Source organism: Nymphaea colorata, chromosome 1 (genome assembly GCF_008831285.2).
Source record: "Nymphaea colorata isolate Beijing-Zhang1983 chromosome 1, ASM883128v2, whole genome shotgun sequence".
Lineage (NCBI taxonomy): Eukaryota > Viridiplantae > Streptophyta > Magnoliopsida > Nymphaeales > Nymphaeaceae > Nymphaea > Nymphaea colorata.
The window spans coordinates 2326569-2349584 of record NC_045138.2 but is presented as its reverse complement, the minus strand read 5'-3'; the positions used below and the strand labels follow the sequence as shown (position 1 = coordinate 2349584).

The following is a 23016-nucleotide window of genomic DNA, read 5'->3' as shown; positions in this document are numbered from 1 at the left end:
GAATAGCAAATTCACGGCTGTGTTTCTTAATCCCACTGGTCCAAGTTTGGTCCATGGCAGGGCCGTCCGAGTAAGAGGTGTTCCTCAAACTTCATAGACCAGCCCTTGTTCTTTTGTTTTTACGGATGCATTCTCCACTGTTTCTATATATGCTCAACATTTTATAGTTTACTCATTTGTTTTTACGGATGCATTCTCCACTGTTTCTATATATGCTCAACAATTTTATAGTTTAGTCATGTATGAAAAAAATGTGAAACCATGAGGGCTGGTGCATGGAAGAGCACTCTCATCTAAAACCGGCCTAGACTGGACTAGACTTGACTTGGACGGGACCTGGAGCTTACCTGGACCAGGATTATATTAAAAAAGACAGTGTTGAATGGGATATTCAAAATTACGATTTTAGATATGGCTTCAAATTTGGATGTTTAAATTCAGATTCAGATGTGTAGATCCAGATTTGGACATTTAAATTTGGATTCAGATATACACATTCTGTTCAGATATCCAATTTTTCTTTTTTTATATTTACTATCAAATCAGATATTTATTTAATACCAAATTCGAATTCCACATGCCATTTTTAAAGCAAAATCTGATCAGATTTCTTATTAGGATAACAAAAATTTTCATATTCGACTTAAAGTAATTCAGTTGGATATTTGAAGTGCATCATATCTATCGTTTCCAGTCCAAAAGAATAGTGTTCATCGAAATTGAAATAATGTAAACAAGTATTTGGGGTTTTGGTACTTTTGTGTATCCAGAATTCTGCAAAATCTGATTCCATTGTATATTAGATAATCGGAATCCAAACCGCTTTACATTCTTCCAGCCATCAATATCACACACGCCTTCCCTTTTTCTCCAGTCCAAACTGCCAAGCCATACAGCAACTCTGCAACTCTACAGGCTGAGAAAACTCAAGCTGCTGCATCACTAAGAGAGGGAGGGAGGGAGAGAGAGAGAGAGAGAGAGATCACCATGGTTTCACTCCAAATTCCGAAAGAGAAAAGCACCACAAACTACTACCTACCAAGTGGAGGACTACATTCCTGCTCGCAAGTCACTATATTGTTTCTGTAATGCAGGGCTGACACAAGAGAACAGAGATGCTTTTTTTGGCTTGCTGCCAAAGATGAACGACCGCAGAGGAATCCTTCTTCGGCCCAATGTGTTTCTCACATAATTAACATGATAGTGGTGATGGTGGTGGTGTTTGCTTTCTGACAATCCGAAGTTCTCTTTCAATTTCAGCATTGTTTTCTCGAGTTCTAGCTGGAGGCCTCTTACATGATCCAGACCAGCTTGCAGTTCATCTGCGACCTTGTTATTTTCTTGCTGCATGTTCAGAACTTCACCTTGAAATTTTGCTGCCTGATATTTTGTCAGGTCAACTCCGATCTTGGGGTTCTTCTTGGAGACCTGAGACAGTTCTTCTTGTATGTTGCAGAGAGACGAGAAACGATGCTTCAGTTCATCCTTGAGCAAAGCATTCTGTTCTATCCACATCAACAGCTCGCCCTGCAACTCTGTCAACTGCTTCTGGATTGCCTCCACGCTAGACCTCGTGCTCTGGTTATTACTGGGGCTAGAGGTGGAGCTTGCGGAGTGGTTACCGCCCTCTTCTTTATTCTTTTCCTTTTTCAACTTCAACAACTCCACTTGTGATTCTTGGATTGCTGTCTGAAATTTCTGTATCTGATGGAAGGAGGTACTGAATCTCAGCCAGAATTCTAGATTCTCTTCCAGTAAGCCATCAATATCTCTCCTGAATTTCTCTTCCATGACGGAAGGAGGTCCACTGTTTTCACTGAACACAATGTTGATCTCTTTTTCTGTTGGAGACGATTGCTCCAATCCACCATTTCCATTGCTTTGGTCTCCAGCGTATTCCACACTTCGATGATCCAAATCATCAATATTCGGCACTACATTTGAATCTTTCGAACTGTTGACGGTGCCCTCCAGGGAATCATCGCCTTGGACAAATTTGGTCTCAGGACGTTCAGAGCCCAGTTGCAGAGCGCTGAGCTTATGCTTTAGTGACTGGATTTCATCGTCTTTTTGAGCAGTTTCAATCTCCAATAGTCTGATCTTTGCCATTTTTTCAGCGACAACGTCTTGCTTTTGCTTCTCCAGTTCACCAAGTTTTCTCTTTGTTTCTTTGTGATTTCGAAGAACTGTTGTATACTCTGTCAGCAGTGTCTTTTCTCTGTCTTCCATCCCCTCTAAAAATCTTTGCCAAGTTTCTGTGTCAACTAATTCCAGGCTGAACTTCTGTAATTCACTACAAGTACTAGCATTTTCGATATCTGTTTCAGGTTCCCCTTTGTTTTCAACTTCAGTATCAAATTCGGGAGAGGTTTCTTGCGTGGATTTAGCTTCCGCACCAAATTCAGAGCCGGATACTTCAACGACCTTTTGCAGCCCGTCCTTGATATCCCTTTCTTCGATTTCAGTTCCATTCTTGACAACTTTCCCATTATGACTTTCTGTGGTTGGAACTTCCTTGGAATCTTTATTCAATTTGCTTTCTGCATCAAATCCAGAACCAGGTTCTTCAACCACATCATGCGATGTATTCCTGGTATTGCTTTGATCAGTTTCAATTCTATTTTTCACATCTTTCTCCTCTTCACTTGCTGTGGTTCCAATTTCCTTGAACTCTTGGCTCAGGATAGCTTCCGTGTCAAGTTCAGAACTAGATTCCTCAACTGCATCTTGTAGTCCACCATTGTTATTGCTTTGTTCATCTTGTATTCTATTTATAACACCATTTTCTTCTTGGTGTTCAGTGCTTAGGATTTGCTTGCTATCTTCAATTGACTTGGCTTCTGCGTGAAATACGGAATGAGGTTCTTCAGGTACCTCCTGCAATTTACCTCTGGAATTGCTTTCTTTTCTGACTTCTCTTTCCTGCGCATTATTGGCATCTCTTGTCACTTGACACTCCGTGGCTGGGTTTCCATTTGCATGTTCTTCCTCTTGGAGTTCGACAGCAGGCTTTCCACTTCCTGATTCAAATAGATCAATGTTTTCACCTTCGTTCTGATGCAGCTGGACTTTCATTTTCTCTGTAAGATCACCAAGCTTGCAGCGTACTTCTGTAAGGTTGGCCTCAAGCTGCGCTTTCTGTTCCTCAATGTGAAGATTGAGACATTGAACCTCCTGCAACTCTTCTTCAAGGCCTTTTATTCTGTTGATCATGGCCTTGGAGTCATCCATAAGTGACGTCTTGTCTTCTTGCAGGCCCTGCAAGTGCTCTTGCAGCTGATCTGTTTCTGATTTAAGTCTTGAAATCTGTGCATTCTGGGATGAAACCTCTGCTTCCAGAGTGACAACTTTGCTTGCAAGCTCATCAATTAGTTGACTCACCTCAGGAACACTCAGATCATTGTCATCTACCTCCAAATGTTTCACTATTTTCTGGCAAGCAACTTGATAATCAGCCTTCTCTTTCTTAAGATTGCAAAGTTCCTCTTCCATTGTTTTCATGGTTGGATGTGCAACTATTTTTGGATCCTCATCGTCAAGTTGACAGATCTCTGGATGGCGTTTAATGAAATCATCCTTCAACAGCTTCAAACTCTCTTCCATTATCTTTATTCTTTCAGATTCAGTCTGCACTTCTAGTAATGATTTCTGCTGCTCTTCCTGCAAATTTCCAAGCATTTGCTCGCAGGATCTCAGAGCTGTAACAGCCATTAAGGCTTGCTCTTTTTCAACCTCTATGCTACTCCCAAGCCCATATTCTTCTTGTAGAAGGCACAGCGTGGCTTGCACCTCCAAAATTTGGCCTTCCAAATCCCAGTATTTTGCTAGGCCAGCCTCGTATGAGCTCTTGACTAACTCTTTTTCTACCTGCAACATCAGCGCCTCCTTCTGAAGCTTATCAATCTCTTTCTGGGCAACTGCTTTATCAACTGCTGGATCTGAATTTGTCGAATTGCTCATTTTGCTCTTCAAATTATTTGGGTCCAACCTTTTAGCTAATGATGGTGGTGGTGGTGGTGGTGGTTTTTTGGACAAACCATCGCTCGATTCACCACGAGCAGTCGAAAGGGTGCCTTTCTCTTTGGAAGACTCCTCGTGAGGAATCGCGAAAGGGACTTGCTCTGGAAAGGCAGTAGCAATGGTACTGCGGGCATTGTGCAATTCGCCAGAGATGTGATCATATCGTTCTGCTAATGACCTGTAATTTCTGTAAAACTCTTCAACGAAGTGGATTAACTCTGGCCTCTTTTTGTAATACATCTCTGCGCGTTTGGCGAAGGAATCTCCATCCTCTTCAATGAGTTTTAGCACAGACTGCACCTTCACCTCCATGTCTGCATATGGAACAAACTGGTTCATTGTAATTGCCGTTCAATAATTTTTTATGGCTATTGAAAGCTCGCTTCATTCTGTTCTTGTCCCCATGAACAAGTGAATCACTTTATAGTGACTTCATACGTACATTTTCTTTTGTTCCATAAAAAGAGAAAGAAACAAAGAAAAAGAAAAGCAGAACTATTTCATTGTTAATTCATAATCTGCGCAAACGTAGAAAAACTGTCCGGTTTACACATGGATGATGCTTCTGAACCATTACACATACACGAGCTTATTACATGAGAGTAGTCTGCTCTAAACCCGAAGGTTTCGCAAGTTCACATAAGGATTCTGCTCAGTTCCAGAGTCTGACATGCCTATATGTAGATCTAAGGATATCAGTGATCTATTCAAAGATCTACAGATTTACATATCTGCTCATATTGATGTATATGTAAGACATCAGTAATCTGCTCCAATATCTTAAGAAAAAATTCACGACGCTTCTGCTCATATTAATCTATATAACTAAGACATTTTAAATTCATCTTAAAGCATGCTTTGTTTGTATTCCAACAAGGGAAAAAAGGAAGGAAGAAACAGAATCAGGTCCTGTAAAAACTACTGCACTTGTATTGATAGGATCAAGAGAGGTGCCGCAGAATCCATTGGTCCAATTTTGGTAAGCTGGTATGGATGATATTCTCGTGGAGGCAACCTACAAACTGAGACGTGATTAAGATATACGACTTATGAGTAACAGGATCACCTTGAAGGTTCTGTTCCAGCCAATTGGATTGCTTGGTCCTGATATGACTTGCCCACCACCATGAATAAGCGTTGCTCGCCGCCCTCTGCAACATCTTGACACACAGTCTCTCTCTCTCCCTTCTCTAGGTCTATAGGCTCAAGATGCAGTCCAACAATTTACAGGTCTAGAACATGGGTTTCATGGCGTGAACGACCACCATCCTCCTCTGTCTCTGCATCTCAAGCACTGATGGCAAATGGGCAGGGGATGGGGGTGAGTGGGGAGGAATGTGGTGATGACCAAAAATGGAGGGTTTGAACAGGTAAGAGGAGGGTGGTGGGCATTGCCCTCTCTAGTAAAAAAGATGTGGAAACCCAACAAAAGTGGAGGAGGAAGAAGAAGAGGAGGCCCTCCTCTCTCCCCACCTCCCCTGCTTTTTGCTTTGGCCGAAAGGAAGTGGCTTTCCATGTCCCCCCACGTTGCATCCACCCTGCAAAAAAAATTTATGAATCCCCTCTTTTAGCATGGCTTTGCTTGGCTTTGGGCCACCCCTCAAAAAAGCCTGACCCGATATATTTTTCTTTCTTTCTTTTTTAAGTAATGACTTAAAACTTTTATACATGTATAAGTTGTAAGGACGCAATTCTATATATGAGAAAGCAAAATACTTTCACATCTGAATGACACGCAGAAACTATACTGCAAAGGATTTAAAATCAAGTTTTAGTGTCACAAAGCTTGTCTTGATGTTGGTTGTTAATATGACTGTGTCTCTGTATCAACAAGGTTGCTGAAACAGATAAAAACCTTGTTTAAAATCAATATATGGAGATGAGAGAGAGAGAGAGAGAGAGAAGAAAACGTCATATTTAATGGGGACATAAGCTTTTGAATCTTTTATACATGGTATATCCAAGCTGTAAAGATGCATGTAAGATTATTATTTGATCAACACGTCAGAAAGCTTAGTCCTATTCTAGTACATCTAGCAATTGCTTCTTTGTAGGAGCTGAAAATCAGCAATTTAGATGACTCTCTTTCATTCTATCCCCGAGATTGGTTGCTTCAGATCCAGGTGATTTGAGGTTTTGAAATCTTAGGCTCAAAGATTTTAGATAGTTAACTTATAACAATATTATTCCGGATCAAATAAAAATGCATCATGAATGTGCAATACTAGCAATCATTGGACCTTTCTTTGGCTTGAAACAGAACTTGGAAGCGTATTGGAGATCTCAAATCCATGATTCTTAAAGGTCACTGCCTTATCAGACGTTCGGCTTTGGGTTAGTAGGAGGTTAACAACTCACCATCGGAAGAAGCGGGCTTCCCCTGCCTCTGGGGTTGTTAAGTTACATTCAGATCTGAGTGGGGTACGACATACCCACATACCCATCAACTACAATATTGCGATTTACTTTTTACGATCCATGAAAATAAGACCCACGGAATTTGCGATTTACTTTTTACGATCCATGAAAATAAGACCCACAGAATTTGAATGGTACGCACCCGCCTGCCTGACCAGTTATGTTATACCCCTTAACTTGGTTGTGAAATTAAGAGTCTCTCTCGGATTGGAACAGGTGATACCTCTTTGGGTACATCCAGAATATAAGAAAAAACATCAGGAGAGAGAAAGTTTAGGGATGCAAATGTTCCATTATAATCTAGTGTTCCATTTGAGTTTGTGATCAACTAGTCGAATTCAACAAGAAAATGCCACATCAGCTACTAATAAATGCTTTTATATATATATATACATATATACATATATATATATATAAGCATTTATAAGGGAGTGAGATGGTTGATATTAAGTTGAAAAAAATAAAAGCAAGCTATATTTTCAAGAAACAGAAATATCCGTTCTAGAAGGAAACAAATTATTTTTGTCCCTTTTAAATACAGCATGGTTTTTGTTTTCTGAACTTCATCTCAACTGTCTAATCTCCTTAAACAGATGATATAATTTGCATCCAATCTTATATTATGGTTGCTACCTCTTTTCCCCCCTCCTCTCTCTCTCTCTCTCTCTCTCTCTCTCTCTCTCTCTCTCTCTATATATATATATATATATATATATATATATATATATATATATATATATATATATATATAGAGAGAGAGAGAGAGAAAGAGAGAGAGAGAGAGAATGTTGTGGGAGTAACAACTACCATCAAACATCTCCTCATCATAAACCATCGCTAATACCAATATAGTGATTATTTTTTAACTACAAATTTTTAAATTTTCGTCATGCAACATCTGACAAGATTAAGTTATTATATATATATATATATATATATATATATATATATGTTGTAGCTAAAGAAATGGACTGAGTCTTACCCTTTCGACGATAGGGACCCTACTTAAATTAAATTGACCTCATATTTAAAGGGTGCTTGATTGGAAGAACGTGGTGATCAAGGAATCGCGTTTCCTAAAAACATTACGTTTTTGTTTCAATAAATATGGTGTGAAGACAATAAAAGTAATTATACCATGCTTTTGAAAGCAATAACTTGGACCATAATGATGTTCTTGAAACACTTATTGAAGAAGACAATGTTTCTCTTTATAAAAACACCTTCTGCTATTGCGCTTGAGTTGCTTGTGTTGTACACAAGACCATTGATCTCTTTCTTTATCTCAATTTCAAATCAAGTTGTTCTTTTCGAAGCTTTTGACCAAATTGGTTGCTTTTATTCCAAGCATTCGATAAGAAGGAACCAAGTAAAGATCAGTTTGAAAAATTTAGCTTACAATCAGGCGACGGATCCATCGTTTTAGAACTATCTCCCATTCTCAGCCCCTGAATCTGAATCAAATGGCGAGACACTTATCAATACCAGCTAAGTTTTGTGTATGACATATATATTTTCAGGTGAGTAGGAAGATTGATCCCATCAATCGAGCGAAAGCCAAACCCTCTCTCTTTCCTCTTGCTTCTAGGGTCTAGAGTTGTGTCCAGGGTTGCACATGACACAAGCTAAAAAAACTCAAGCTCGAGCTCTTATAGCAAGCCGGAGCTCGACTCGACTACACAAAATCGAATCCGAACTCGACTCATTCAACCCATTTAACTTGTTTAGGCGTTAATTCATATAAGCATTAACTCGTTCAATTCATGTAAGTGTTAACCCGTGTAAGTTGTGAAACCGGTTTTGGCAATATTATAAAGAGTATCGGTTTGCGAGTCGAGTCGGGTTGAGTATAAACAAGTCGAGTTTCTAAAACTCGAACTCAACTCGTTTATTAATTGTGAGTATTTTTGTAAGCTCAAACTCAGCTTGAGTCGAGCACGAGCTGAATTTTTTTGAGCAAGTTTGAGTCAAGCCCAAATAGGGTTATGACACATGAATTTACAAACGATAAGCTCAAATGTGAAAAAAGTTTGATAATTTCATTTAATTTTGGTGGTATTATTTTGATAACTTAGTATCTTCTAGAACCATAACGACGAGTGAACCCCAACCATCAAGCCATGAAAAAACTCACCGAGACGATTAGTCTTAACTTAGCGCTTGAACTTATGATCTAACTTTTTTAGCTCCAAGGCTTTACCAAACCATCTCATGGAATCAGGGGAGGAGCCACAATTTTGTTTCATGGTGCGCCAAATAGTTCAATCTCGGATGTGGATAGATCTAAACCGAACCCAAATAAAAAAAATATATTGCACAACTAACATTTTTTTATTTTTCTAATGTATTTTTTTTTAAGTTAGTTAGGGTGGGGCCATGGCCTAGGATGAAATGCTTCTTCATGATTTTTTTTTTAAAAAAAGGTTTTTGAGAATGCATCAATTTTTTATTTATTTTGGAGACTAGATTTTACTTATAACTCCTAATAAAATCATTTTTTTTGTGATTTTTTAAAATAAGCACTGCATTTCCGTTAACTATAATAACTAAAAGGCTCTTATATATATATACATAGTAATTGACATTATATTTTAATAAAGGAAGGAGGCCCAACCCCAGCAAAAGCTGTTTCCTGCAAGTTGCATGTCCATTCTATTGGAGGAGAGGTAGGTTTTCACGTCCACCCTTCTTCAGAAATTTTTTGTGAAGGAGGACAAAATAAAGTTTCTTAATTGTGACAGAATCCAAAATATTATTTTTCAAAATTTTTATATATGACAAGTGATTTTTTTTTAAAACTTGCATGTAAATTAAAAAAAAAAAATTAAAGTGGGACTAAGGCCCATGCAATCCCCCTTGGCTCCGCCCCATGCTTGTAACCATAACGGCCAAATGGCCTTATTTGAGTTAGGTTTAGATATTCTGCCATATCAATACTCATCTAGGTATTGAACTCTTGACCTTCAATCAGTTATTTTCAGTTACTTGCAAGCTAAAATATCTTTTTTATTTTTATTTTTATTTTTTGACTTCTCCCCCTTTTTCGTGATTAAAACAGCACAAGTTCACGTGAGTTAACTCATTGAGGGCAAAAGTTGTTTTGCAATTTGTGGTTATTTAAAATCTGCAGTTGTGGTGGTGAATAACTTGTCATGACTCTTTTGAAAGGAAGAGAAAAAGAAAAGTCATGTGCTTTTGAAATGCAAGTTGCCAAGATGTGATAAATAAGCCCGCGATTCTTTATCTCATGATTTTTAGTCACAGTGCCCACGTGAACAATGATCAGGTTTTGCCTTTTCTAGGGAAAAATCCCATTCTTTATAAAGCTGGCGTGATTTTGACACTCTTTTTTAGTACATTTTTTTTTTAAAAAAATCAAAAGCTATAATTAGGTGAACCATAGATAATAAGTTTGAATCAAGGAGATGCATTTTGATGATCCAACTTTCTTTCTTGACTTCAAGTCGGTTGGTGCAATTGATGTTTGGTAGACGGCTAAGTTTTGGTTTTAAATTCTCTAGACATCAACTTTCTCTAATGTAAAAAAGAATATCAATATGTAAATTGAAAGTTAAAAAACACGTTTTTTTTTCAAAAAAACGCAAAAAATTGACTTGTTGTTTTAAACTTTAAAAAACATATTAAAAAAACATTAAAAACGAAAAAAACACGTTTTTAACTCATTTTTTTATGTTTTTTCATTTTCTCTATTTTTTTTCATTTTTGTTTTCAGTTTTTTTAATGTCAAACAGTTTTTTTTATTTTTTATTTGTTGCAATCTACTTATCTTTTAATGTTTGTGCTATTAGTTTCTAACTCATTTTTATTTTCCACCCATTTTTACTTTTTAAAAATTTATCAGGTTTTTTCATTTTCCCATTTTTACTTTTTAAAAATTTATCAGGTTTTTTCATTTTTTCATTTTTTCCAAACTTGTTCTATTATATCCGAAAAAAACCTCACCATTTAAAGATAAAAACGTCATTCCAAGACACTTAGTTTTCTTTTTGTTGGACAATATGAACAAATGTATGTAAATGTTGTGTTATTTAACAAAATGAGTTTATGTCCTATGTCATTCTTTTAACTCATTTATTTATTTTGTAAGAAATATTTTGTGACAACTTTAACCGGCAAATTTGCCTCTTGAATTTGGATTCCAAGACAAATGTGGATTTATCATGAGCGACGCATTTGAGAAAAAAACTTTATAATAGATAAGAAGTCTTCTGCTTCTGATTTTTCATTAACATGAAACACATGTAGTTTCCACTTTAAATTAATATAAAAGTAAAGGTATAGTGACAAGAGATGCCACCGAATTTTGTAGATGCATTTGACCGAACCTAAAGTTTAATATTTAAGGTAACCATGGATTTCTCTATCTCTTTATATATAAAAAAATATGCTGACAAATGCAGTGATACCACCCAAAATAAATCACTGTTATATATATATATATATATATAGTAACATATTAACAGTAAAAAACTAGAGTCGTTAAAATGAATTATAAAGATGTTTTCTTCACAATCTGACCTTATAGATATAATATTCAGAGTGATTTGGTCAAACATATATATTAAGTTAGTCATTTTTTATTTACTTTAGTGATATTTTTAATAATAAAAAAAGTAAACCGCTCTTGTGGCATAAAACTTATGATGGTAGAAAGATCAAAACTTTTTTCAGGATAAACTGAATTAAAACAGGATTTATATTAAATTGGTGTTTATAAATACATTGGAAGGTTTATTTTTTGTTTAAAACATTTTCTAATTTAAATTTAAGAGATCTAGTTTTTGCCCCTTACCTACCTAGTGGTATGGTATTTACCAATACCTAGTGGTATGGTATAGTTTTCTCTTTTTTTATTTATTTAAAATTTAATAAACAAGTATTAATTTTCTTTTTTATGTAAAATGACAAAAATGCTTCTCGCATAAAATCAATCCTTCGATATATTTTCTCTTTAAGTATTTTTGTCATTTTACTACAAAACTAATATTTTTTTGTCTTTTAGACGGGTTCTTGAAACAATTTATAGAAAATTGAATGTTTATTTTAAACTTTCAAAAGTGGAGCCGTGATTTATGTTAACCCTTTTTCCTTATATTTCTCCACTAACATTAAATATCTATTCTTTATATATGCGCCGATAAGAAACAATATTTACAATATTGCCCTATCTATTTGAAATTATGAAGTATGCTTGGACATGTTTGCTGGCACGATGTGAGAGTTTGAGCTTCATGTTTGGGTGCTTTCAATCGTCAGCGGATGAAATGTCAGAATAGAAGCGTGGGCCGTGGAATTGACCTGATCCAGTCTGAGACCCGAACCGTTGAACCCTTTGCTATATAAGCAAGCCACCGCGAAGCTTCTCGCCTGGAACGTAACCAGGAGAACGGTTTGTCTCCAACGCGGAATCTCCTTCCGGCGCAAATTTCGGCCGATCGACGAGACCTTCTGCGACAGGAAAGTGAGAGATCGGACTTTCTGCCTCTAGAATCCGGCTGTGTTTTTTTCCCGGGGAATGGCTCGTAGTTCCCTCCGGGCGGTGGGGTCGGGAGCCACCACGATTATCCTTGAAGAAAATCCTAGCCCTAGCACCCTTCCTCAGCAGCCGCAGACGCTCGTACTCCGCCTCAACCGGCGGCCCAAGAAGGTCTCGTGGAAGGAAGGTACGGTCGACAATGAGTTCCTTCAGAGGAAGAGCTCGAAGAAGTGCTGCATCTTCCACAAACAGAAGCCCTTCGATGAGGACACGAGCGACGAGGAGGAGGAGAACCGGAGTGGCGATCGAGAGGGGAGGCACCACGAGGGATGCTGTAGCTCGTCCCATTGATCACTCCTGAGTCCTGACACACCTGTGAGTTTCCGGGAAATGTCTTCTGGGCTTTCTCATTTTCTGTTGTTTTCTTTTATCTTGTTCGTGGCACGTATCTGGCTTTGTTGCTTTAGGAGATTCAGGGGAAAAATGTTAATTTTAAACGCCTTAGTTTCATCCGTGAAGGGTTCGCCTTCGGAGTACTTTATGCTTTCGAAATCTCAATGCTATTCAAATTCTTGTTATTCTGAAGGATTAGGTATTGGCTAAATTTAAGGTGTTCAGGAGTTTCGGTGTTTTGAAGCTTTTTGACCTTATCGTCCTTTTTTGAAGTCATTGTTCGTTTTCTGATATTCATTCTATTGTGCTTGCTTTTTATTTTTGAATTGCTGGTACGCAAGTTTGGGGACTTTTGTGCTTTTATAGTGGTTTCTTTATCCTGTCCTCAAATGCGAATTGGCAAACCTAAACTGAACGTTTTGGCCACTGGGTTGCTTCGCTAGGATTTAGTGCCAAAATGGATGAATACATACTTGATATAAAACTTTGTATTTGCTAATTCTTCTTTTTTAATATGCGTAAAGTCCGTGAAAATTAGAAGAATTTTCACCGAATTGCCATAATAGGTGTCTTTGAAAAAGCACCCAAAAAGAAAAAAAAAAAGAAAGGAAGATGGTTATGTGATACACCGTAGCCTCCCTATGAGAAAAAAAAATCTCATAAGTTCCTGTACTAACTGTAGTGTCCATCTGTTTCATATCAACACATAAATCCGTCGTATTACACCGTTACTAAATTACTCTACGTTGTTTAGATCTTGTTGGGCATGACGATGTTTACTGCATGCACTATAACCAAAGTTTTTGAACCAGAAGTTGTCCGAGGGATGATGTGAACTTTAGGAACTTCCACTCTCCAAGTATAATTTATTCCCCTTGAAATGTTATTTGGCAATCATCCTTAAATAAAAACCAGTATCAGACTTCCTGTGATTGTCGGATGAATATGAACTCATTAGCATGTCCCTTTTCCCTCTATTCTATCTTCATATTTATTTATGTCATCTCTGATGTTGATATGGTAAATTTTATTACTCTAAGTTGTTCTCTTCCGTCGAACTTCTAGTTGTAGGATTGTGCGTTCTAGTAATGTCAGACGGTCGGTTGGATTGTCTATTCGCCTGAAGCAACTTTCTCTTTAGGCTTAAGTGGAACGGATTTTGGATGTCTTCATTGATGAGAATTGGGGCAGGTAGCATCCGATCATTTGGTATACGCTGTACACGTGCACAATTATAAACGGCACTGCTACAATCCTCTCAATTCTGATCCTGATAAAATTATTTAACGTTCTTGAAATTCCTCAAGTATCTTGATCTTTTTTTCTGACATTTGCTTTTAAGAAAGCACCTTTCAAAGAGCTTCCTAGGAAAGTCCGCCAGAAATTGTTCAGCATAAGAATAAGATTTACGGCTATGATCAAAGCAGAAAAAGTTGTGCTATATGTGCACACGTTTCTTTATGTACTAGCATATGGAAGCATCTAATGCCATCAGCCAGAGGTATGAGTGTATGTTGCTCTGGTGAAGATTCTGTAACTCTGTTTATGTTTAGCTCTCTGCATAGAGGTGTTATTGACCACATCAATTTCATTAGTGGTCCTAATTATGGTTCTTCTTCTTCCTTTCTTTTTTTTGGTTTTTAAAATTTTATTAGAGGCTGTATTGTGAGCTTTCCCTTGGTGTTGTCCTCTTAAGGCTTGATGATTGGGGCTTACCTTTAATGACAAATGAAAAGGAAAAAAAAATGCAAGCTTGGTAAGCTAAGTGTCGATGTTATCATGCAAAAAGGTGTATTCTTGAAATCAAACTTTTGATGGCATTCAACTTAATGATCTTAGGTCCGAACTTCAGGCCGAGTGGGTGGAGCTCTTGTGCACAATGGATGCTAGTAGGCCCTCACAGAGAATGTTATAACTTGTATTTTCCCATTTTCTGCTTGATATAACCTGCTAAAAGAGTCATGCTCCCAATGAATTATTCTAGAAAAAAAAACTTCACATAATTTTATCGTTGGTACTTAGTTTTTTTTTTTTTTTCTTTGGGTGTGTTTGGTGGTGGCCGGTGGGGTTGGTGCATTGGTTCAAACTTCTAACTGACAAAGATTGGGTTTTTTCCATGCTCACTAGGATGGCCTATTATTTTGGTTCATTTTAGCGGTGGTTTCTTCATTATTGAATGCTGAGAACAGCAAAGAATCCCCTTACCATGTGTTCCATTTTAGAAAAAGGGGATGCAAGAGCACCGGCTGGAAGTTACGGAGGCTTTTTTAAACTGGTAGAAGTTTAACTGATAGTAGTATTCCCCGGACCTTTTTTGTGCAGATGGGCACTTTTCCCTACATTTTCTAATCTTTCAGTACTGGAAGGATGAATCTCTCTCTCTCTCTAATTTCCTAGCCTTTTTGTATTCTCAGGATTGTTGAGTTATCTTCCGTATACTTTGCAGGTATACTTTCCAGAGATTGGGTGTTGAAGAACAACAGAAATGAGCTGATTGTATCAATCCTGGATACGTTGCTGCATTCTTGAACATATTGTCTTGTGAATTGTGCCAACTACATCTACTGTCTGAACGATACCTTGTTATTTTGTTTTCTTTTTCCTTTCATTTTCTTGATGACATTTTTGCATTCCAAGCGATAGCAGAATTGTGGTTGAAGAACTGACAATTACTGGAACTCATTGCACTTCCAATGCAATGTAATTTTGGTGCATATAATGGTAGATAAACTTGTTATGTTAAACAGGTTTTATAGGCTGCTCCCCATTGTTGACATTATGGTCACCATATGGAACTAGTTCTCTTTTGAGGATGATTTGGGGGTCATTCACGTCTGCAAACCATCATTCCCATGCCATTTTTCGAATCATATATGTTCAAATTAAGTTTGACAAATATAATTGTTGACGAAAATATTTTGCAGAGTTACAATAAGATTCTTACAATCCAATAGAAACTTAATAAGAACAACTTATTTTCAGAAGAAGCAATATTTGAACTTCAGTTTATTTTGATGTTAAATGTGATGAAAAGAAAAGGGAGATTGAGCTTGTGAAGCAAGGCAAAACCAAATGAGGCGTAGCGAAACGTAAGTTTTTTGACCAAATTGTCAAGCAAGTTTACTAAAAAATAATGTCAAAACTGAGAACTGCTAAAATAACAAGTATGCAATTTAAAACAATGTGAAAGAAATAGTTACTCGTGTTAATCATTATTTGTAGCTTCATAAATATATCAGTATCTCACGTGCATATTCGTTTCCAGAATGTTGAATCACAAAATGATTTGTCAACATCAAGACAATGAAAATTTTAGAAGGTTTAGCAACAATAGAATCTTATATACACAACAAAGGTACATATACAAGATTTAGGCCTTCCATGGAGCAGCATGACGGGTATCAACCTTTGAAACAAGCTCACATATGATCAAATTTGAACTTTTTTGAGGGTGGTAAACAATCTCAACATACCTGGAATTTTGAAATAAGATCTAAGCAAGCCCCCATTAACTTAATTTCCTCAGCAGCCTCCCCGTGATCAAGAAGTCTTTGACCGCCTCTACAACGACTGGGCTGACCAGATCCCAAATCTTTGCATGTAAGTAATGGATTCCGATCTCTATGGAACTTGGATATCCATCAGATTTGGGAAGAAAAAACTTCTCATCTGATGTACTTTTTTATTGAATCCAACCACTTGAGTTCCGATTTAAAATCAATATATACCGGTAAAATGAAAAACATAGGAATTTATGATATCAAATCTGACGACCAAGATATGAGGCACATGAAGGTTTCAATGGTAAGTACCACAAAATATTTGTATTTGTGAATCCATAAAGTTGAAAATATTAGTGGTTGATGATATCAAATCCCACAGTAGTATGCCTTAAGGGTTGAATCTTTGGAAAATCAATGTTATTTGAATGGGGATGATTTGAGCCGAGTGGGTGGCAAATTTATTTGCCACAATGGCTGACTCTCACTTATCATTTTGATTCTTTCTCCATAAAAAAAGCAGTTGACAGACCAATGACCACATCAATGACACGCTGCCCAATGGAACTTCATGACAAACCTTTCTATCAAAGTCCAGGAGGCGCTCCCAAGCCCAGAGAGAACACTGCTCTTCTATAATAGGAGGGCGCGGATATCTCCAGTCTCGACCCTACTATCATTATGCTTTTGCAATGTTACGTGGTTCAACTCCATTTTGTGACCTTTTCATACGTGAGACTCTATCTTAGATACTCTTTCAAAAAAGTACACTCTCTCAAAGCGAAGCCATGCCACGAGCAAAAAACCATATTGCACAAAGCACTCTCAAAGTGTAGGGCTTTGCTCGTGACGTGATTGAACAAAACACTCGCTTTCAAAGTGACGTTGGGCCGAAAGAAAGAAAATCCCCAACCTCACCCGCCCGCCCGCCCGAGTGTAGGGCTTTGCTCGTGACGTGATTGAACAAAACACTCGCTTTCAAAGTGACGTTGGGCCGAAAGAAAGAAAATCCCCAACCTCACCCGCCCGCCCGCCCGCCCAACCCAGTACTTACCGAATTGCTTTTCCTTCAAAAGTACTAATGGCATTGGCCAACTGCTAGCGGTGATATGATAGTCACCAGCAGAAACTACACCCAAGCATGGCTTGTATTCCGACACCGGAATAAACTCCGGGCACGAGTCAAGTTGGAAGTTCATACATCAGCCTTGATTCTGAGCCCTTGTTGGGCAAGATGCTGCAAGTTTTCGATGAGATCTTTGGGCCTGCCTGCCGGTTCTTCATTTTGGAATCTACAAATTATCAATCATACTCTGCATGTCACGAGTATTTCTTTTTAGAAAAAAAATTTGAATCACTTAATTGCCTGATTCTATTTGAAAACCGATCTTTGACATTGTCAACTAATTTTGCAGCCATGCCAAATTCGTATTTTTTTTTTTTTATAAATAAAAGCCATAGATATTCCCAAGTGAGGTCGGGACACGAACTTATTAAGACAGGCGCCATGGGCGCCTTTTTAAGACAATGGTACCCGATTCATGATCTGATCCAGTTCAGCATCTATATCAAATATTCCCAATCGCATAACTGGGTCGATCCAATATATAGGATCCAAATACCATATATACAAGGACAGAGGCCAATTGTGAGCAAATATTCATGGCTCGATGCTGAACCGGACTGGAGCATGGACTTATGCTCCGACCCAAACATGACAACTTTTATTTAAAAAATAATGAAAATTAAGAAAAAAAATAGTAGCAGAAGCCACGATAGATGCCAACTTAATGAAATATCATTTATTTCCTAAAAAGGAAAGCTTTTACATGGAAGTTAATCCAAAAAATAAACTCTCCAAATAATATAAATAGCAGCACCGAGGTACCAGAAGCACCGCAGTGATCAATTAGAATGATCTTTCTCTCTCTCTCTCTTTATATATATATATATATAAAATTAATGTTTATGAAAATTACTTTACTTGTCTTTTTCATGAAATCCTTTCACATATATATATATATATATATATATATATATATATATATATATATATATATAATTAATGTTTATGAAAATTACTTGTCTTTTTCATGAAATCCTTTCCCTTCCTAAATACCGCAAGATTTTACAATGCACGCAACCGCCATTTCCTTTGTTCTACAATGTCCAATATTTACCTTATGGGAATCAATCAAGAAATAAGAGCCTAACAAGAAAGAAATGGGTCCAATTGAATAAGGAGTAAGCACGGTAAATTCTTTCCTGGTTTTGGAGGTAGAGCTGGAGTGCTATCTGAATCACCTTCTTAACACTGAAGAAAACCCTTTTACTCTCATTTTCCCAGTATCACCCTCTCTTCCCCTCCCATTGGAGGCTTCTTGACCTCCATCTCCTCCGCCACCTCTCACGGCAGCTCTCTAGCCCTTCCATTCAGTAGCGAAGCCACATTATGGCTGTTGCAGGTGCTTGCCTGCACCAACCCACAAAATTTACTATCTTAGGGAAGCAAGAGTAAAAGGGTTTTCTTCAGTACTGTGGAGGTGATTAAAATAGCACCGCCGCTCCACCTCCCAAACCGGAAAAATATTTTCCCTACTTACTAATTTACCTGGGCTGTTGTTGTTTGTTTCTTGATTGATTCTTAAAAGACACTGGACATTGACGATAACGAGCAAAGTAAGTGGCAGTTGTATGCACTATAAAATTCTACTGCATATAGAAAAACAGGTTTTCACGAAAAAGACAGACCAAGTGGTTTTCATAGTGTATCATGCAATGCAAACATGAGATCTTCTAGATTTGTGGATTCAAGATTTGGCCCGACCTTTTATCAATATAAAAAAGTAAAATAAGGATCTTAAGTGTAAATCTTAGGTTAGACCTAAGATCCTTAGTTCGATGAACCATGGATTTATCATCAACACTTTAAATATTTATCATGAAAGCATGAAGGAATAGAAAACATATGTAAAAGGAACAAAGTGCAAACCTTTTGTTGTATCATTGCATGGTCAATGTTGGTGTGGAGCTAGAATTTTTTTTCCGAAGTACTAAATATTTAATTAACAATTTTTTAATTGACCTTGAAGCTGTAACTCGGGTTTTATGGGCTGACCCATATAACTGGACCAAAGTCAGTCCATCCGAATCCAAGCACTGAAAATGGGGTTTTAGAGTGCGCTCCATAGAGCATATGCCCCACATAAACCCCACTCATCTCCGCCTATGTCACCAAGATGCGGTGCGGGTACGGGTGCGGATGCGGTGCGGACGCGGGTGCGTCACCAGAGTTGCCGCACCCTGGTGACAGATCTCCACCCCTAAATGCATGATGAGATTCTTCCAACAGCGTGAAGATCACAGTTTCCAGCTTGTTAGGTAGGAGCTTTGCAACCAGTTTACTGAGCAAATCAAGCAGTGAGAGAGAGAGAGAGAGAGAGAGAAACTCGTCCTTCTAGCCGTGAAAGATTAGAAAATGTAGAGAAATGCGCATATCTATCCAAAAATGGATCCAGAGAATACTATTATAAGCTGAACTTCTACCTAGGGTTCTTCTACTTTAGAAATGCGCATATCTGCCCCAAAATAGCAGCTGTATGCATTGTAAAATTCTGTAGTGTATGAACAGGGAAATTGGTTTTCATAGTGTATAATTTAAACACTCACTAGAGACATTTTCCTTGACTCATTGTGAAAGTAGGAAACGGAAGGTAACTAATGACAATGCAGTACATAGGGGCGGAGCCAAAGGCAGGGGCCCCGGCCCTCCACCCTCCCTCAAATTTTTTTTTTGAAAAGATTTACATGTAAATTAAAAAAAATTAATTATCTGATATAAAAATTATGAAAACTTATATTCTTTGAAAACTATAATTCGCCCCCGTCAACGACATGCAAAATTCTTGCTTTTGTTCCTGGAGGGTTGAAATATAATATTTCAAATTTCTTTTTTATATAAATTAAACTATTTTTTTAGAATTTACTTGTACATTTTTTATTTTAAAAAATGTGAGGAGGGGCCATGGACCCTGCAGCTAACCCCTCATTTGTGGTAAAAAAAAAAAAAAAAGAAAAACAATATCTATCTTTTTGTTTTGTCATTACATTGAAAAGTAAGCCTATATATGCATGCATCTACATTGTTAGTGTTATTGGCTTATATGTAAACTTGATTTTCTGTTTTTTGGAAACATTTAATAAACAATTTGCTTGTCAAACACAATCATCAACCAGTATGCTTTGACTTGGCTACCAAACACGACTTACGAGAGAAAAGCGTATGAATTAATCGGCCGATTTAGTGATTAATCAATTGACTTTATTATCACAAAAAATTAAAATCAATAATAAATATAAAATGAATATTTTTATATCATTGGCACTCTTTAGTTAATCAGATTAATTTGCAAGCGATTCAATTCCTTTAAGTCAATTCAGGTTCATTTTCACAACATTGGCAACTAATAAAAAAAAAAAATCATTTGGCAAAATTTTGATCAAAGAGCTTCATTATAATTATTCTAAAGACAACATCTAAGAAAGAAAGTTTGCACATTAATTCGGAAAGCCAAAGTGAGGCCTACCCTGTATTTACCTATTGTTTCAGGTTATGTTTGTTCTTCAGCCTTCTACACTATGGTTATTGGAGAGCAGAATATGAACAATGGCTGCTCGTCTACAGCCAAATGAAAATCCAGTTCTTTTTGTGGTTCATATTAGGCCTGGTTCGATGCCCAAATCCAAGTCTGGGCGTGGCCTGGCCTGATGTCCGAAACCTGATCCCGAGCCCGACTTGGCCCTGTCTGGTTAAAATAATTTTTCAAAATATGAAATATATTTTTAATAATAAATTATATATAATTATCACATAAAAAGAATATAAGAAATAAATCAGGCCGACCTGAGCCCGATTGGATCAGGCACCGCGTACCCGAGCCCGATGCTGAAGCTTAGTTCATATTCAACTCACCACCATGCAAAAGGTAGGGCGTGTCTGATAAAGTAAACCTGAAAGAAAAATTAAGTACAAAAAATACACGACCAAAACCATTGGTACGTCTTTCTCACAAAAACTTTCCCTTTCCATATACTGCAGAATTTTACACTGCGTACAACTACCAATTTCGTTTCATCTTCATTAGCAATATCCACCGCATCCCTTTTGAGAATCAATCAAGAAATCAACAACTGCAAGTAATAATCAACGTTAGCCCACGGATAGGATTCGAATTAGGTATACCCTTAACTGCATCTGATTTTTGATATTCACATGTCTAGCTTTGAGTTCGTGTTTGAATATGAAGAAAGAAAAGTTATAACTGAATCTCAATCCAAAATCTGATTTCACAGTCTGAATCCGAATTTTGAACTAGATGAGGCCGATTTTTTTAATGTAGGAACATTAGATGTAGGATGTTTGTTTAAAAATAAATCCAATCCGTTCATATATACATCCGATCATATATTTATGTATATCCAAATTCAAATATACATTTGATCCGATGTCATTTCTTAAATCCAAATTCGATCCGATTTTTTAATCGGATACTAAATCTTTTGTTTTTAATATCCAATTTTTCAGAACAGTTCAATTGGATGTCCGACCCAAATTGAATATATTAACAAGAACCTTTACTAAAACTAAGAAAGAAATGGACCCAAGCCAATAAGGAGTAGGGCTTTCTCCTTTGTTTTTTTTTTTTGAAGATTTATTTTAAAAAGGAAAAAAACATTAATGATGTGATGATTATGACTTTAAGATGCCTATGAGTGAAATGGCTTGCATATGAGTGTCTGAAGAGTTTAGTTGTCATAATACTCTAACTTCTCATAATTATTTGAAAGCAAATGTCACTAAACTAGAAAACATGTTACATATTAGGCCCCTAACATGAGACTCTGTGTTAGGGCTAAAATAGCAAAAAATTACATGGTAAACTAAAAAAATTGCTCCCAATAAAGGAAAAAATTAAATGAAAAAAAAACGATCCTAGTAAAAAGCAAAATACCCATATGGTGAAACAGTGGCAAAGAGTAGGGCTCGAGTTCCGCCAGCTCGAGCTCGACTCATGTTTAGTCAGCTCGAGCTTGAGGACTTTAACTCCAACTCGACTAGAGAAACTGTCTCCACGCTCAAGCTCGACTCGAGTGGCTCGAGTAAACTCATTTATTTCTTTCTCACACGCGCAGTTCCTTGTGGTGGAAGAGTAATGATGAGGTTGAGGTTTAATAATGAGAAAAAGAGGAAGCGTGAAAAAGGAGGGAAAATTAAAAAATGCAAAACAAAAGAAAGAGGAAAAACATAAAAGAAAAATTAAAGTCGGGCCGAGTCGAGTTCAATCGAGTCGAGTTTGATTAACTCGAACTCGGCTTGTTAACATAATCGAGTTTATATTTAAGCTCGAGCTTGACTCGTATAACAAACAAGCCGAGCTCGAGTCGAATTTACTCAAGCGAGTTCGAGTCGAGCCCGAGTTGTTGTGCAGCCCTAGCAAAGAGGTTCTCTGTTGGCCGCACATTGTAACCGGCCTCATTAAATTAGGATGACAATTCAAAATGCAAATGTCCCTGAGGTTGCTTTCACCGCCTTAGTAATATGGTGAAGAAGCTTATACCCTTTTGGTAAACTTTTGGTTTACGTAGCTCAGAAGCTACGCGGTGCTTGTCGAGCGAACTCGACTCAATAAATAAACGAGCTGAACCAGCAACTCGTTCTCTCGATTCATTGAGTAGAAAAGCTGGCTCGAACTCGAGTTCGAGCCGAGTTTTAACGAGCGGAGTTCCAGTTACTCGGCTGGTTGTTCAACCCTAGCTTCTACGCTACATAAACCAAAAGTTTACCAAAAGGGTATAAGCTTCTTCGCCATATTACTAAGGTGGGACTTATGATTGTAAATAATGAAAGCAACCTCACGACATTTGCATTTTGAATTATCATCCTAATTTAATGAGGCCATGCGGCCAACAGAGAACCTCTTTGCCACTGTTTCACCAGAGGAGTCATTTTTTTTTCATTTAATTTTTATTTTTATTGGGAGGAATTTTACTTAGTTTACATTGTAATTTTTTGCTATTTTAGCCCTACCACAGAGTCTCATGTTAGGGGCCTAATTGTAAACATGTTTTCTAGTTTAGTGACATTTGCTTTCAAATAATTATGAGAAGTTAGAGTATCATGACAACTAA

General features: G+C 37.3%; 1 protein-coding gene across 2 annotated transcripts; it reads right to left on the bottom strand.

The window, feature by feature from the left end:
- Positions 1 to 787: 787 nt before the first annotated feature.
- LOC116263634 (kinase-interacting protein 1-like) lies at positions 788 to 5519 on the bottom strand. 2 transcript variants are annotated; one of them, XM_031643377.2, is made up of 3 exons: positions 5087 to 5519; positions 1040 to 4334; positions 788 to 942 (listed from the first exon to the last, which is right to left on the bottom strand). In XM_031643377.2, exons 1-2 carry the CDS (start codon positions 5178 to 5180, stop codon positions 1051 to 1053), a joined length of 3378 nt encoding a protein of 1125 aa, XP_031499237.1. In that variant the 5' UTR covers positions 5181 to 5519; the 3' UTR covers positions 788 to 942; positions 1040 to 1050. The 2 variants fall into 2 exon arrangements, with proteins under 2 accessions (XP_031499237.1, XP_031499230.1); XM_031643370.2 differs by having other exon boundaries at positions 788 to 4334; positions 5087 to 5518.
- Between the last annotated feature and the right edge of the window lie 17497 nt (positions 5520 to 23016).